Source organism: Lipophrys pholis, assembly GCF_963383615.2.
Source record: "Lipophrys pholis genome assembly, chromosome: 3".
NCBI classification, from domain to species: domain Eukaryota; kingdom Metazoa; phylum Chordata; class Actinopteri; order Blenniiformes; family Blenniidae; genus Lipophrys; species Lipophrys pholis.
This window is the reverse complement of record NC_137627.1, coordinates 4,464,195-4,479,262: the sequence shown is the minus strand read 5'-3', so window position 1 is coordinate 4,479,262 and position 15,068 is coordinate 4,464,195. Positions and strand designations below refer to the sequence as shown.

The 15,068-nt window shown below is 42.3% G+C and overlaps 1 protein-coding gene across 1 annotated transcript; it reads right to left on the bottom strand.

The window, feature by feature from the left end:
- Nucleotides 1-1,107: 1,107 nt before the first annotated feature.
- On the bottom strand, nucleotides 1,108-14,467 carry wdfy1 (WD repeat and FYVE domain containing 1). Its single transcript, XM_080459882.1, has 12 exons — nucleotides 14,271-14,467; nucleotides 10,035-10,102; nucleotides 9,875-9,948; nucleotides 9,434-9,488; nucleotides 6,466-6,616; nucleotides 6,272-6,384; nucleotides 3,362-3,488; nucleotides 2,675-2,780; nucleotides 2,493-2,594; nucleotides 2,272-2,402; nucleotides 2,049-2,157; nucleotides 1,108-1,228 (listed from the first exon to the last, which is right to left on the bottom strand). Exons 1-12 carry the CDS (start codon nucleotides 14,405-14,407, stop codon nucleotides 1,169-1,171), a joined length of 1,233 nt encoding a protein of 410 aa, XP_080316008.1. The 5' UTR covers nucleotides 14,408-14,467; the 3' UTR covers nucleotides 1,108-1,168.
- Between the last annotated feature and the right edge of the window lie 601 nt (nucleotides 14,468-15,068).

Here is a 15,068-nt window from a genome sequence, read left to right as displayed (position 1 = left end):
ACATGAGCATTTCCAAAGTGATGACTTATCGCTTAACATCTTCATTAAACTTCTCACAACTTCAGGACTGAAAGAGACACGAGCTAAAACTGTTGCACTGGGTTTTCTTTGGGGGGGGGGGGGGGGGGGTTAAAAATAAGGATCAAATCCACTATGATCAGTCAGGAGGAGCTTGTGTTTGTGACTCGTCGAGGGCAGAACTACTATCATCTTCGCTTGTTGCCACGGCAACAACCTCCCCCGCCACCGCCACACCGGGGATCGTGAGGTTGACGCCCGGGTCACCGATCAGATCACCGGCTGGAACCAAGTGATCGATGGAGGAGGGGGGGGGGGGGGGGGGGGGGGGGGGGGGGGGGGGGGAGGGGGAGGACGTTCTATCGCTTCTCTCATCACGTTGGGGCGATTACACACCGACAGCGGCTCGGAGATGTCGGACCTCCTGAGTGATTTAAGGCCAACTAGTGAAAGAGAGAAATTAGGGATTTCTAGCTGCTATTATACACACCAGGAGATTTATACACTTGATCCGAGTTGCTTTTACATGTGTGTGAATGTAGCTTCTTTTTTGTTTTTCTTAAGGTAGTGACAGTGAGCTACACCAGGAAGCAATAAACGTGTTTCCTACCGGAGCCGAAATTTACAGTGCAAGGGCGATAAAAAAACAAACAAACAAAAAAAAAAGACCTCCGGCCAAAACAAGCATCGGATACACTGAATGTAAACACCAATATCAATACTACTCTTCTCATTGGGGAAACCATTACATGCACACATACACCCAAATGTATACACACACACACACACGCACGCACATACACACTTTTGTGCTTCGGGTTCTGGTTCACATCAGAGCAAAATATCAAAAAACAAACACACATTGACTGGCAATCAGTGAAATTAATCATGAGAAGCCCAAAAAAAAAAAAAAAAAAAAAGGAATGTGCAGGGCCACACATACACACACATGCTGCGCACACACATTCACCGAGAGCAGGCCTGGCTGTCGCTGAAGATCCCAGGCGTGTTGGAAGGGGGGGGGGGGGGGGCGACGGACGGACTGTACAGAGGTGAGTGTGGGGTGGGTTGGGGTGTGGTGGGGGGGGGGGGGGGGGGGGGGGGGGGTTCCATGACATTGGTGGGCTGGCCTTGTGGTGGGATGGGCCAATCAGCACGGGGTGAAGCCTGTTGCTAAGCTACAGCCGACCACCTGTGTCATATCCCAGATCTGTGGAGACAAATGAGAGGGAGAGCGTGAGGGAGTGGAGAGGAGGAAACAGTTCTCAGACCGTTAATTCACACGGAGGAAAATAGGACTTTCAGATGGTAAAAACAGCATCTTTACAGTGTTTACAACTTCAACACCACCAACCGTTTGATACTGTGCACTCTGTATGGCTAAAAGTGCTCATAGTGTCAAATAAAACACTTTTTTTGAGGTTCAAATCAAAGAAAAAAGCCTCAGAGTTGTTTTACTTTAAAATATATTGGCCACATATACATGTGGGCATGTTATAATCATCTTGTCATATTTAAACTTCATTACAGCGGGAGAACCTCACCAGGATTACCAAAATCACAGAAGAAATTACAGAAAAATTCTTTGAAACACGTGCCAACGTGAATTAAATACGCCATGAAAGATAGCAAACTAGCATTAGCCTCGAAGCCATGCCGTCAAGATGAGTTTGTTACAACATGCGTAAAGCAACAACTAGAGGACAATCACTGTATTTTACACCAGAAGCTTTCATTAAAATTGGCTTCATGTTGAGATTGAAATCATTTTTGGTACCAGCTGGGAAATGTTTTGCAAAAACATAAAACCTTTTCCAAACTTATACTTGGTGTTACAACAAAGAAAAACTTTAAAGTTTAAACGTAAAGGTTATAGTTGCACTGTTATTCCGGTCCGTGGCTGGAAGATCACAGCAGCCTGAAGTAAAACGCAGCGATCTGATCAGCTTCAGTTTGGCCTCAAAGGCTCTGTGTTTGACCTCGCTGGATCACATGCATGAATTATCTGGTATCAAAGAACTGTTGTTGACCTTGACAATGCGGTCGCTTCCACAAGTGACCATCAGGCCTCTGGATGGGTCCATGTCCATGTGGGCGATGTTGTGTTTCCCCTCGTGGAAGGTGGCCAGCGCCGTTCGGCTGCAGCACACACAAACACAATGACAGCATTTCATCGGCGCTGCCCTCGCTGCTCGCAAGAGCTGAAATCGGGCCAATCTCTGCATGCAGGATCGACAAGAGCCCTTCACTCACTCTTCTTCTTTGATGGTGTCGAAGCAGGCGTCGCACACCCGTACGGGGAACTCGAAGCCCATGAGAGGAAACGTGGAGCGCTTCGAGCTGCACTTTCCACACACGGCCTTACCGCACTTCCGGCAATGATGCTGCGAGCAAGAAGTATACTTACTTACATATATACTCATGTCACCACAAGGAAAAACCATAGTATTAAAGTGCACCGGTCGAACTCGTACCTGTCGCAGCCCCAGGGTCTTAGTGTCCCACATCTGCTTGATGTTCCAGAAGAACGGCTGCTCACACTTCTGACATGAGTCGCTGTCTAACCACTGAGGCGCCTACACACACAGTTTAAAGCATTACGGACGTATACCACGAAAAGATGTCAAGCTTGAACTGTACATGAGTTCCTCCGAACCTCTTCTCTCTGTGTGTCCATGTTCCACACGGCGATGCCTCCGTCCGCTGAGCAGGTCAACAGCTGCCTGGTCAACTGCAGGTACCGCAGGGCCTGAACACGCTCGCTGCGGCAAGCCAAAGGAAGAAGGGAGACATAACAAGATCGTTTACAACCTTCCAGTCCATCCATAGCCCTCAGTTTGTTGTGGAAGTGAAACTAGCTACTGTAAGCATGTTTCGCATTTCCATCAATAACATTGATAGAATGGGTGGAAAAAACAGAAAACGACATGAGAACAAGAGGAAAAAAATTTTTTTTAGATGGTCAAAGCAGGACTGAAAGTGTAAAAGGAGCACTGTAATTCATTGTAATGTATGTTCGTAAATCCTGCCTGGGTGCTACAGGATCTATGAAGACTTGCTCTGACACGGATCAGTGTACATGGCTTTGTTGATAGCTCCTATAACCGGGAGCGTAGGAGGAGAAATATGTCTGGAGGAGTCAGTCAGTGTCTGGGGACAGCAGTTACTGACACCGCTGAGTCCTGCCTTTGACAAGAGAGGGTAGAGGGGCCTCAGAGGATGAAGTGTGAGGACAAGAGGTAAAAATACACGCACAAGTGCTTCCCGAAGAATCCGTGGCATGGCTACTTGGCATTTTGCTGTTCACCTTTCAAGATGGCTCGAAATGTGTAACAGGACTTACTGATGTCCCTGCAACAGCAGCGTCCGTCCTTTGCGGCCACCGATGTCCCACATGATGACGCTATGGTCTGAGGCCCCTGAGAAGAGCAGCCTCTGGACCGGGTCCCACCACAGAGCGCCTATACTGCCTGTAAGCAAAGGCAAAAACACACTTTTTGTACATGTTTGCATGGAAATGACAAGAGTCTGCAGACAGGTCTGTTCTGGTGGCTCCACCCAGTGGATAAAGAAAGAACTGCAGGAAGTTTAATCTCAACACCGTGGAACCAGATGGCATGTCTTCTCCAGTTGAGAGAGTGTAAGATCGACCGTAGGTGAAGTGGTAAAACTAAACTCTCTGATTATTGATGTACCTCACCACCATGTGGATCTAAGAGACGTGCTTAAATTTCAACAGATTCCATCTTTTGTTTGTTCTGGGAGCAGCTTGGGGTCTCCCTAACTGGATCACAGTGCAGGGAACTGGGATGAGCAGATTTTGCTGCCCTCTACAAAGCAGTAATGTCAAACATAAGGCCCATGGGCCAGAACTGGACCACAACAAGCTCCAATTCGGCCCACCAAACCACCAAGCAGATTGTTCATATTTCAAAGAAACAATATATATATATATTTTTTTTTTACACGTTTCTTAAGAGTAGAGGATGCTCCTATGAAAGCCATGTTGTCAGGGTGTTGGTAAAAACATGCATAATGCAACAGCTATAGGAGTTTTCTGGACGTTTCACTGCATTTTGCTCCAGAAAGTTTCATTTAAATCGGCTTCATGTTGAGATTGTAGTCATTTTCGGTGGTAATTGTTTAGTTCTGCAAAAAATATAGATATTTTCATCAGGAATATTCTGTGTCACAACAAAGAAACACTTCAAAATTATAATGACTATTTTACCATTCTGGCCCACTCAAGACAAAGACAAACAGAAGATGGACTGATGGATCAAAACAAATGCTTTAAACCTGGAGATGGCTGTTTAATAAACCAAACATGTTAAGTATTCACTCAGAACAAATGGTGATGACTGCAATTTAAGATGCATGAACGAGAACATATGCATATTTTCAAAGTTATTTAATTTTCTTACGGCACTAATTAAAATCCTCATCATATTTTCCTCTTATTTGCCACGTTGGCGTAACCTCAGTAAAACCTCTGATGTTGACATTTGCCTGACCTTTTTGTCCGGTTCTCAAAATTTGACTGATCATAATTCCCATTAAATATTTGGTTTGTACTCAGCTTGAGCCACACCGATTAATTTGCATTTCCACCTGTGTGATTAATATGCATCATCCGGAGCAGTGAAGCACATCTGCACATGAAAGAAAGAAAGAGGTCGGTGGCTCCAAATTGTTTCTAAGTGCTCCTTTGATTTAATATGATGCATTCAGAATTTTTATGAAAGGGAAAACAGGGGGTGGAGTCACAGGTCGGTCTCATCTGTAGGCACCGTGGCTGCGGTTTGAGGGGGGAAAAAAAAGCAACGAGGAGATCTGGTCAGATGAGTCATCCATTTGTCCTTTACAACCTCCTGAGCTCCTCGCCGAACACTGCTTCATTCCTTTCATTGTCGCTTCCCGGCAACTGCTTCTTTGTTGTAAATGCATTTTTACTGACATGAAGCATTTAACAACTTCAGTGACCACGAGGGGAATCATTAAGGAGGGAATCAAACCGCCAACCCTGGGCTGGGAATATGACCCACTCTAACAACTGGGATGGATACAGAACAACAGAACCATTTAGAGATATTCTGATCTGAGTATTCAACTTCGGAAAACCGAATACATCACAGAATCATCATTATGTCAATATGTGAACTATATATCTTGTACAACACTGACCGAACTGTGTGAAGTGATAATGGAGAAAGTGAAACGCAGTAGCATAAAGACACTAATGTAAACTACAGAAATCATATAATTATCACAATGCTCTGATGTAATGTCTTTAATTTGATCGTGGGCGTCATTGTGAGGGCGTTTGTCCTGTGATGAACAGTCGACCTGACCTCTAAATTTCACCCATTATGAGCAGAAATCATCTTCAACTTCACTCATGCCTGAGCTGAATGGAGCTGGACAGAATACGAATTTAGACAAATTGTATGTCCATTTGTACAAGTGAGAAATAAAACTGCCACTAATGACATTTTTAATCATCATCATTCATGATAGAATTCAGATTAAACCTGCTTCTGCTTTAGAAAGTCAACATCAGCCCCTGTCATTGATGTATTCCACAATACCTGATGTGGATGGTTGATAAAAGATATGCTGTCTGACTTTAACTTCAGCATATGAATGTACCCAGAACGATTTCCATGTGACTGCACAATTACAAATTCTCTTCATTTTTGAATCTCAAAGAAGCTGAATGTGGAAGTATGCACTTTAAACTGCAGCTCCTTTCCCAGGAAGTGGGCGGAAAACATGTTCGTGTTGCTAAAGGCACAGAGAACAAAAGAGTATTTAAAGCCAGTGCTGTGGTGATTTAGACCTGACACCGTCATTGTTCTTCTTGGACTTCCTGCTCGTCAAATTTAGAGAGTAGGACATCTTTGTCCGAGTTGTCCCTCTGCAGGTTTCTTCACTGGTCTGGTGAGAACTGAGCCTTCCTCTTCCTGTCACCTGAGCCCTCTACATATCCAACCTGTACCGCCACCATGGGTCCAGGAAAATCAACAAATATTTAAATAAACTAAATAACCTGGAAGCAACAAGCATAAATGGCACCTAGAGATTCTATTTAATGCAGATTTATTGTGTATGCACCCACCCTGCTATGTACCCACATGAAACTCCCCAAGATAAAGCAGATATCGACTATGGATGGATTCAGATCAACCGTTTACTTTGCGTCTGATTATCGAGTCCACCAACTCGTGAGTTTTCAGCATCGTGTGTGTTTCACCTTCGTGTCCCTTCAGTGTAGTGATGGTGGAGTACGTCTGCTTCTCCAGTTTGAGCAGCGTGATCTGTCCCGAGTAATCTCCCACGAAGGCGTGCTGCGTGTCGTGGTCGTACCTGAGCAGAAAAGTCAGGGCTCAAACGGACACGTGGGATTTTTTTTCTCGAAGCCGGCGGGCGGCTTTAGAAGAAGGATACTGTAAGCAGGAGGCCCAGGCGGTGAAGTAGTGCCTCCCCAGCATGCTGCCGCTCTGGGTGCACATCCAGCTCACGCTCTTGTCGTGGCCGGTGCTCACCACCCACTCGCTCTCCAGGGAGAACACCATATCTGACACGCGATTCTGGTGGGCTGAAAAACACACAAATAATGAGTGTTCGACAGGAACAAATGGAACAAAGTGGATTTTCATCAGACAAGATCAGTGGTGTCACGGATGAGACAGAATCCAGCTTCTGATCCCATCAGAGACTCATTAAAGACGCTGTAATCCAGACAAATCCCTTCAACCCATCAGGACTCCCATCGGAGTCTCACCGACACACTCTTTCTGTTAAACACGTTGACAAAAGGCAGGGATCGATGCTGAACAATAAGGACATCATTTCATAAACTTGATTGTGTTATTGGCGTGACAAACCCATTTTTGAGTGTATAAACAAACAATAAAATCAATGTTTGTGTGTTGAAATTGAAGCTTGACTTATCAGGAATGCAATTTTGAATAAATCAGTTGCTTTTTCTTTTTTTTTTAATCTTACAATTTTACTCAAATGCACATTGACAAAAAGCTTCTACAGTATATTTACAGATCTCTTAACCCAAAGCAGCTTTCACACTTCACACAAAAACTTCAAAGTCTTGACAACGAAATCTAGCAAAAAAATTATTTTCAAACTTTAAGAGTCTAAACAGAACATAAAGCTAAATTTCTGCAAGTGATTCACTTCATACTGTAACAGAGGACTGAGACTGTAAACTGTCGGTGAAAAAACACTTAAAAAGGGGAAAGATCTTTATTTTTATCCACACGGAGGTAAATTTAACACTAGTGCGATGCTGCGGTGAGCACCGATGCACTCTGATGCAGATCAGGTCCAATTTAAAGAAAGTCAATTCAGAAATCAAGACATTTTAAATGATTTACAGGTTTTCTTTCCTCTGTATGAGTGCATGCTGATTTATCATGAGATTACTCCATGTTGGGGCATCACAGTGAAAAGATCCCCAGTTCGGGGGACTTTTTTTTTAATGTGAGATTTGCATGTTCTCCCTGAGCATGCACGGCTCATCTTTTTCCAGGTACGCCGGCTTTCTTCCACAATCCAAACACAGGCTTGTTAGAGTAAACCGATGACTGTAAATTGCTCATAGGCTGTCCGAGCGCAACCTGCCTTCACACACAGTCACTGTGACTCTGATAAGAGCTCTGATGAAGACGAATGGATGACTTCATATTAGAAAAATCATAAAGCTAAACATTACTGACAACCTGGGGAGGGATTAGCTACTACTCCAAGTTCAGGAAATGAAGAAAGAATTTTTGATTTTTTTGACTTTCCCGCCTTTTATTCATGCGTTTGTCTTCTTGAAATGCAGTGAAAACTTGCTTCAAGTCGGTAACCTGTTGCTGGATTTGCTGTGTGTCTGTGTGTGTGTGTGTGTGTGTGTGTGTGTGTGTGTGTGTAGTCCTGGTCTGCAATGAGTCACCATGAACATGTTCACATAATCAGTCCAGTTTTAGCTTGGTAATTGATGTGAGCGTCAGAGAGGAAAGCTTTCACCAAGGCCATCTTCATCTTTCTGTCAAAGCTAATTATGGAAGGCGTTTCTGATCACTGACAAACAGAAAGTTTATTCAAATGAAATCGTTAAGATTCTTTAAGGAGACGCAGGCCAGAGATAAAAATGGGTTTTCTGGACTTTCCGGAAGTAGCTTTGTTCTGTTGTGGTGTAAACCAGATGAAGAATTAATTGATCACATGTGGCTGCCTGTAAAGCTCCATTTCTCGCTGAGGAGGCTAAATATCTGCTGATACAGCCTCGGGAACAATAACTCATTGTTCAGAGCCGAGGAACAGTGAAGATTTGCCAACGTGGAGGTGAAATCAACCCATAAAGAATGTAGAGAGGGAAAAGCCTGAAGCGGATGAAGACTTTTTATCTCATTCTGAAGAAGCAAAACTAGAGAAAAGTCTGCTAAAGCTAAAGAGGAAGGTTTTTAGTGGTTCACTGGTGAGAATAATCACTGCTCACTGAATTACCAACTCATTGTCCCGCGGTTTGTTTGATTTTGTTTGTTATGTGGTCCCTCAGCTCTGCTCGGCCAGCCCTCAGCGTGTCACTGAAGCTCAGAATCAAATGATAATGACTCTTATTTTGGCTTTACTACGTCTAAAATAGTCACATTTTTCAAGTTATGGGCCATGATTGCAATATTGGTTGGGTCCAGCATCTTGGTTAGCAGAACTTGCAATTGTTACCTTGCAAAATTGGTGTTTCACAGCGGAAATAAAACAATAGTTAATGATATAATGTAGTTTTAATTTACTCATGAATTGCAGACAAAGACAAAAGTGACTCAGAGCAACAGCTGCTCATAAAAGTTGTGGGTAATCTCTTCCTAGCCTCTCAAGTTTCAGCTTCCTCTGATGTGTTTTTTTAATCCTGTTCATAAACCGAACTCAAAGGAAATGATACGTGCGTCCATCTTTGTTCACCAGATGGCAGCGTTGCAATCTATCAGGAGCCATTTCTTCAACATACGAAGTCAATGAGCGCTTTGGGTAATTTGATTATTGTGAGAGCTGCAAAGATTCCCTCCGAACCCTGAGAGGCCCATATTCTGATCTACTACACGAACATCGGGAGCAGGAAAGTCCTTGTTCCCAGAGTGAGCTGACCACCGGGCTGTACACATGAGAGCGAGTGGAGAGCAGTAAAGATGTAAAGCGAAAGAAAACGTACAGTTACAGCACGTTGATAGCCGTAGAAGCTCAAGTCACAAACATATTTGAAAGCAACAATAACAAGGTTTAGAGCAGGGGGGACATTTTAGTTCAAGGCCCACGTACAGACCAATTCTAGAGAATTAGTGCATATTTAAGTGTTTATACTTACAACCCGACTAGAATTGAACTTTTTGTGTTCCTCTGGTCACAATCTCACCTGGATATGTCTTGACGTGGTTCATCTTGTTGAAATCTTCAGAGATGAGAAACTCCTAAAAGGCAAACACACACACACACACACACACACACACACACACACACACACACACACACACACACACACACACACACACACACACACACACACACACACACACACACACACACACACACACACACACACACACACACACACACACACACACACACACACACACACACACACACACACACACACACACACACACACACACACACACACACACACACACACACACACACACACACACACACAAAAACTTGTTTAAAGTTTATTAACCTTCTTCCTCCCAGCGGCTATGTGCCAGATATAGAGTTTGAAACAGGTTCCTTGTTTTCCCCACAAACACTGTTTGAAGAAGCACAACAGGAGACATTCATGATGAGCATCTTCACTCACCACAACAGCTCCGTTGTCCTGGCCGATGAAGATGCGTCTGCTGTCGTGGTGGTACGACATGCACGAGCACGGAGCTGAAAGGAGAGAAACAGTCAGCGCCGTCCGTGTGGACGAAGCGTGCAGACGTGCACTTGTTGTGGTGTGACGCGGGCTTACTTACAGGAGACGGTGTGGTAGATGCTGGGCCAATACTGACCACTGTCTCTCTTCAGCCAGACCCGGATGGTTCTGCAGGAGCAAGGCGGCAATGTTGTTATGACAATGACTCAGATATCCTGTTACACTGCTGGAAAGTCGTTTACTCTTTACAGTAAGTTACTGGCTTTATTATATTAGAAATGGGGGAAATTATTCCATCATCAGCTGTTACACACGCATACCTTCTCAGGTTTTGTTCGAACCGTGGGGTTTATCAACCAAAGGGCCTCATGCACAAGTTACAAAGCTGTTTTTTTGGCTTTTTTAAATAATAAATGTACAATTCGGACGATTTTAGCTTAAAATGTTCAAAAATCAGAGATGGAATATTAACCCAACATGGAGGGAGTACGGCTTGAAAGTGAAGATGCTCTATTTTAACAGGCTGATTAACACATCAAACTATAATAATACCTCTGATTTGGAGTTCTAATCTGGATTGCCTAAAAATAGAAGATTTTTGCAAAAATATACTAAAGGAAATAATGAACATTCCAAACACATCGAGGAAAGTACCAGAAGATCTGATAAACAGAGACCTGAAGATACTGAACCACCGTCCACACGATGTTTTGAGCGAAAACGCATCGTTCTTGCGTTTTCGTTTTGGAAAAGTTATGCGTTTCCACGAAAATGGCAGAAACACTGTAAATGATGGAGTTAGCGTACCAGACCACGAGTTAGTGCTGTTGGTTGTTTTTGTAATGAAGCCACGGAAAGGTACGTGCAGACAACTAGATGCTAGAAACAGTAACAAGCATCTACGCAGACGCTGGTATGGACAGACGACCGAGTGGGATTGCTATTACTGGTGATTCTCAACTACAAAACTACCAAGTCCCAGGGGAAGATGGACGAGGCAAACCAATCACACAAGCGATGGCAAAGCTTGAAACGCCTCCAGTTTTCTTTTTTAAATGCGTACGCTGGAGAATTTGTAAGTATGCGCATATTTGTGTTAACACTTGCAGTCTTGTTTCTGAAGGAAACTCTCCATATAGATGACTGTTTTATTCCGAAGAAGAAATATGAATATGACAAGATTGTGATCTGGTGTGAGACGTGTGTTCATTTGTTATGTGTGAAATACATTTTTAAAAAAAATTTAAAGTTGGAAAATCATTCACAATGTTTTAATCAAACACAAAATATTACGCCGCTGGTTTTGTGTCCCGGCTCAGCTGGTTACCGAGTTACTAAGAGACGTTCCACATTCCACCATATTTGAACAAAAAGCTGACTTGTGGAGAAGAGTGTCTCATTTCCGTGGAGGTGTACAATGTCAGTGACCTAGAAGAGAGATAAAACCACTTTTCAGAAGTGATAGCTCATCGCTGAACCACTTCCACTTCTGACAGTAGTTACACATTCCTGCTGCACTACTAAACACTTCTACGTTAGAAACTTAATCAAAACTTACAATTTTTGGGGGGGGAATCTAGAGGCTCCGGACCCTTTTCTACGGTCTCTGATTAGATAAAACATTTTAGTGGAAACAAACTGTCACGACTGCTATAATAACTATTTCACAGCTTTCAAAGCCTCGGGGCCTTTTGATGTGATCTGTACCGACCAGGGTTGCAAAATTCCAGGCATTTTCAAAGTTAGAAACTTTTATGGGAATAAATGGGAATTTAGGGGGATAAACCAGGAATTTACTAAATTGAAGTTTGTCTCTTCATAGGGAACTTAAATATTGTTGGGGAAACTATATTTCAGCATAAGCCTGACAAAAAGAACCAGATTTCATCCAAGTACAGTAAAATATAAATGTCACTCCTCAATCACATGCACATAGCACATAGCCTGCTGCAGGGTTCTTGAGGCCACGCCCCCTACATGCACACACCATTCCTCCATCACATGCACAGATGATTTCTTCAATCCCAGACCAAGAGCACAGGACTATTGAAGCCTTTGTAAGCTGTGGTAATACATTTAACAAATTTGACACGTTACGAAGGACTAACTTACAAATATCACACATGAATGTTCGGGGTGTTGAGTTTATTCATTTCTACGATGCATCGCGATGTGGACAATTCTACATCGCGATGCAGTGACAAAACCCAATCGATTATGATTAATATTTCCAAAATTCCCCACCTGAACTTCCCATGGAAATTTAGCAGAAATTTTCCACCCCTTTGAACCCTAGTAACGACCCCAACAAGGGTCCCTGACCACAGCTTGAGAACCACTGAGTTAGACAAATGAACAGTTTGAAGCATATTAAGAAGATTCATAATTGCGTGGGACAAAAATCTAAAGAATTAATTACTTCTGTTTACCATTAAGAGAAGCTACAAAGTATAAGCTCAGGACACTGTGTATTCGCTATGATTTATTTAGTATGATATATCATTTAGTAATAAATATATTACTTAAATGTATTTATTGTGTGCGTGTGTGTGTGTGTGTGTGTGTGTGTGTGTGTGCGTGTGCGTGTGCGTGTGCGTGTGTGTGTGTGTGTGTAAAAACGGACAGCCTCTTAAATAGAGGAAATGTTTGGATTGTTATGTGTGATCTACTGTAGAAACTGGGGTTGTGAAAAATAGTGATTGTTCAGCTCTTGTTTAATTCTTTTGGCCAATATAGCCATTTTAACAGGTAATATTAAGGAGTGAGTGTCATGTTAATCACATCATAACCAGATATCATTTTTAAATACTCTGTAATTCCTGTGTTGATAATTTTTGAATGAGAAATACCAAATGCAAGCAGCCCAAATTCATCAACTTCACTTCACACTGTGTTTTCTTTGCAAAATGAGTAACCATACATTGAATATGTTATCCAGAGGGATACACTTGGTTAGGTTGTAGTGCCCCATTCTTGATCTCAATATTAAAAGTCCTCATATCTAAATAAGCAAAGTTCTTAGTAGTTAAGACAAAACAAGTTTTATTCGATCTGTTGGCAAACAGAACTACTTTTTGCCTTGTCGTCTCAAGAAAAACCCTTAAGTGTCTCTTTAATAAAAACTTTCCTAATATTATACTTTATTTTTGTTCAAAGTCTCACAATATATCTAAATGTGTTGCATTGTAACTCTTGTAACACTGCGTGTTCGATGTTTTCAGTCCAACCTCAGGAAGATGGAACAATTGTGCAAACATCACCGGTGCTGTGAGTGGTTTTAAACATCAAAGAATTCAGAATAAAACCCTCAACTTTCTTCAAGGTCATCAAGTTTCTATTTGGGGTTTCTTTCGTTCCAGTAAACAACCTATGAAGCTGCAGTATAGCAGGGTTTCATCAAGGAACCTGCTCATGCACCATCACACCACAACTTCTCATTTTTTTTTAAGTCAAGTATGCGACGTAGACAGCATTGCATGTATTGACAGATACAGTTCCTCTAAAGAGATGATGTGTCTTCAGTGAAACAGACCTCACAGCACTGGTAATACCCAGTGTGGCAGACGTTTACCACATTAAACACAGCCTGAATTACAGCTGATGTTGTGAGAGAGGTCAGACACATTGCCTTTGTTTTTCTCCAATGTGTTTTAAAAAGCACAAAAACACTTATTTTTCTGTCACACTTACAGTATAGGGAGGGAGTTGCGTTCAGGGACACAACAACAATCTGGACAACTTCACTTTACCTGACCTATATTTGAACACAACGAGCAAAGAAATGAAGATACAACGGAAAGGAAGAAGGTATTTCACTTTATTGTTTTATTACTACAAACATTATCAGGACTCGCTCTATTTTACAGCTAAAAACACTACGAGTCGGATTACGACGCCACTTGAATGCACCGACGTGCTCGCTGGGAGCAATGTTTACTGTGAGCAACAGTTAAACCAGCCGAGTCAACATACATTTAAATAAACTCACATGTTTAAAATTACAGCTGTTGTTATTATTACTATTATTATTTTCATAAACGAATCTTATCTTTCTGTTGGTTATAAGAATTGCTGAGTTGTTTTGGTGAAACTGACTCATACTTGGGTGTTTTTTTGTTTTCATCCCCAACAGACTCATTTCTCCCTCTTTAGCTCCATATGGAGAACACAAACAGACATTTATACACATCAAGAGGTTGAAAACGTGCTTTTTCTCCTTCTGGCTTCGCTTCTTTAGCCCCACTGGGAGCAGATTGGGACAGTAATGACCAGTAAATAGCCCGAGCCCGCTAGCCGTCTGCTGTTTAGCCGCCGTTAGCCTGCTGTAGCCGCTCACCTGTCCTCGCTGACCGTGATTACTCCGTCCTCTTTCGGGATCAACACGGCCGAGTTGACAGCGTCCGTGTGGCCCTCGATCTTGTTTAGGAGGACCGGCCGGGCGGTCTGGGGCCTGGAATGGATCTCCGCAGCCATGGTTTGACTCACTAGCCCGCAGTGTTTTCCTTCAGCTGATTTTCCTCCTCAGTGGCCAGTGAGGGAGGATCAGCTGACACCCTGAGCCGCTGTCAGGATTACCGTAGAAACCGTATCAAAGTGTCCAGGACACTCAGCACGAGAGTACCGTAATAACAACACAGCGCGCAGAGAGAATGATAGATAGATAGATAGATAGATAGATAGATAGATAGATAGATAGATAGATAGATAGATAGATAGATAGATAGATAGAGTGGGAAGACATTTTCCAAATGCCATCAAACCCAGAAGAAGAAGAAAAAGAAAAAGATAAAGAAGAAGAAATCATGTAATAATAATATATTGATATCAGGAAAAATATCAATAATAAAGATAGCATTGTTGTATTATTTTCTATGTAAAGGTATATCAAATTTCAATTTCAAGTTGAATGAAGACCTTTATTTTCCACAAGCATAATTGTGGAACTAATAGAGGTTTATCTAATCTAATCTAAAAAGCAACTGCACAATAGAAGTAATGATTTGAACGAAAAAAAGGTACAATAGTTACTGACATATATATATATTTACAATGACCGTATACATTAATGGAGGTAATAGAAACTGACCAGGTGTAACAACCGCTAATGTAACAAAGGCAAATCACTGAATAGTTT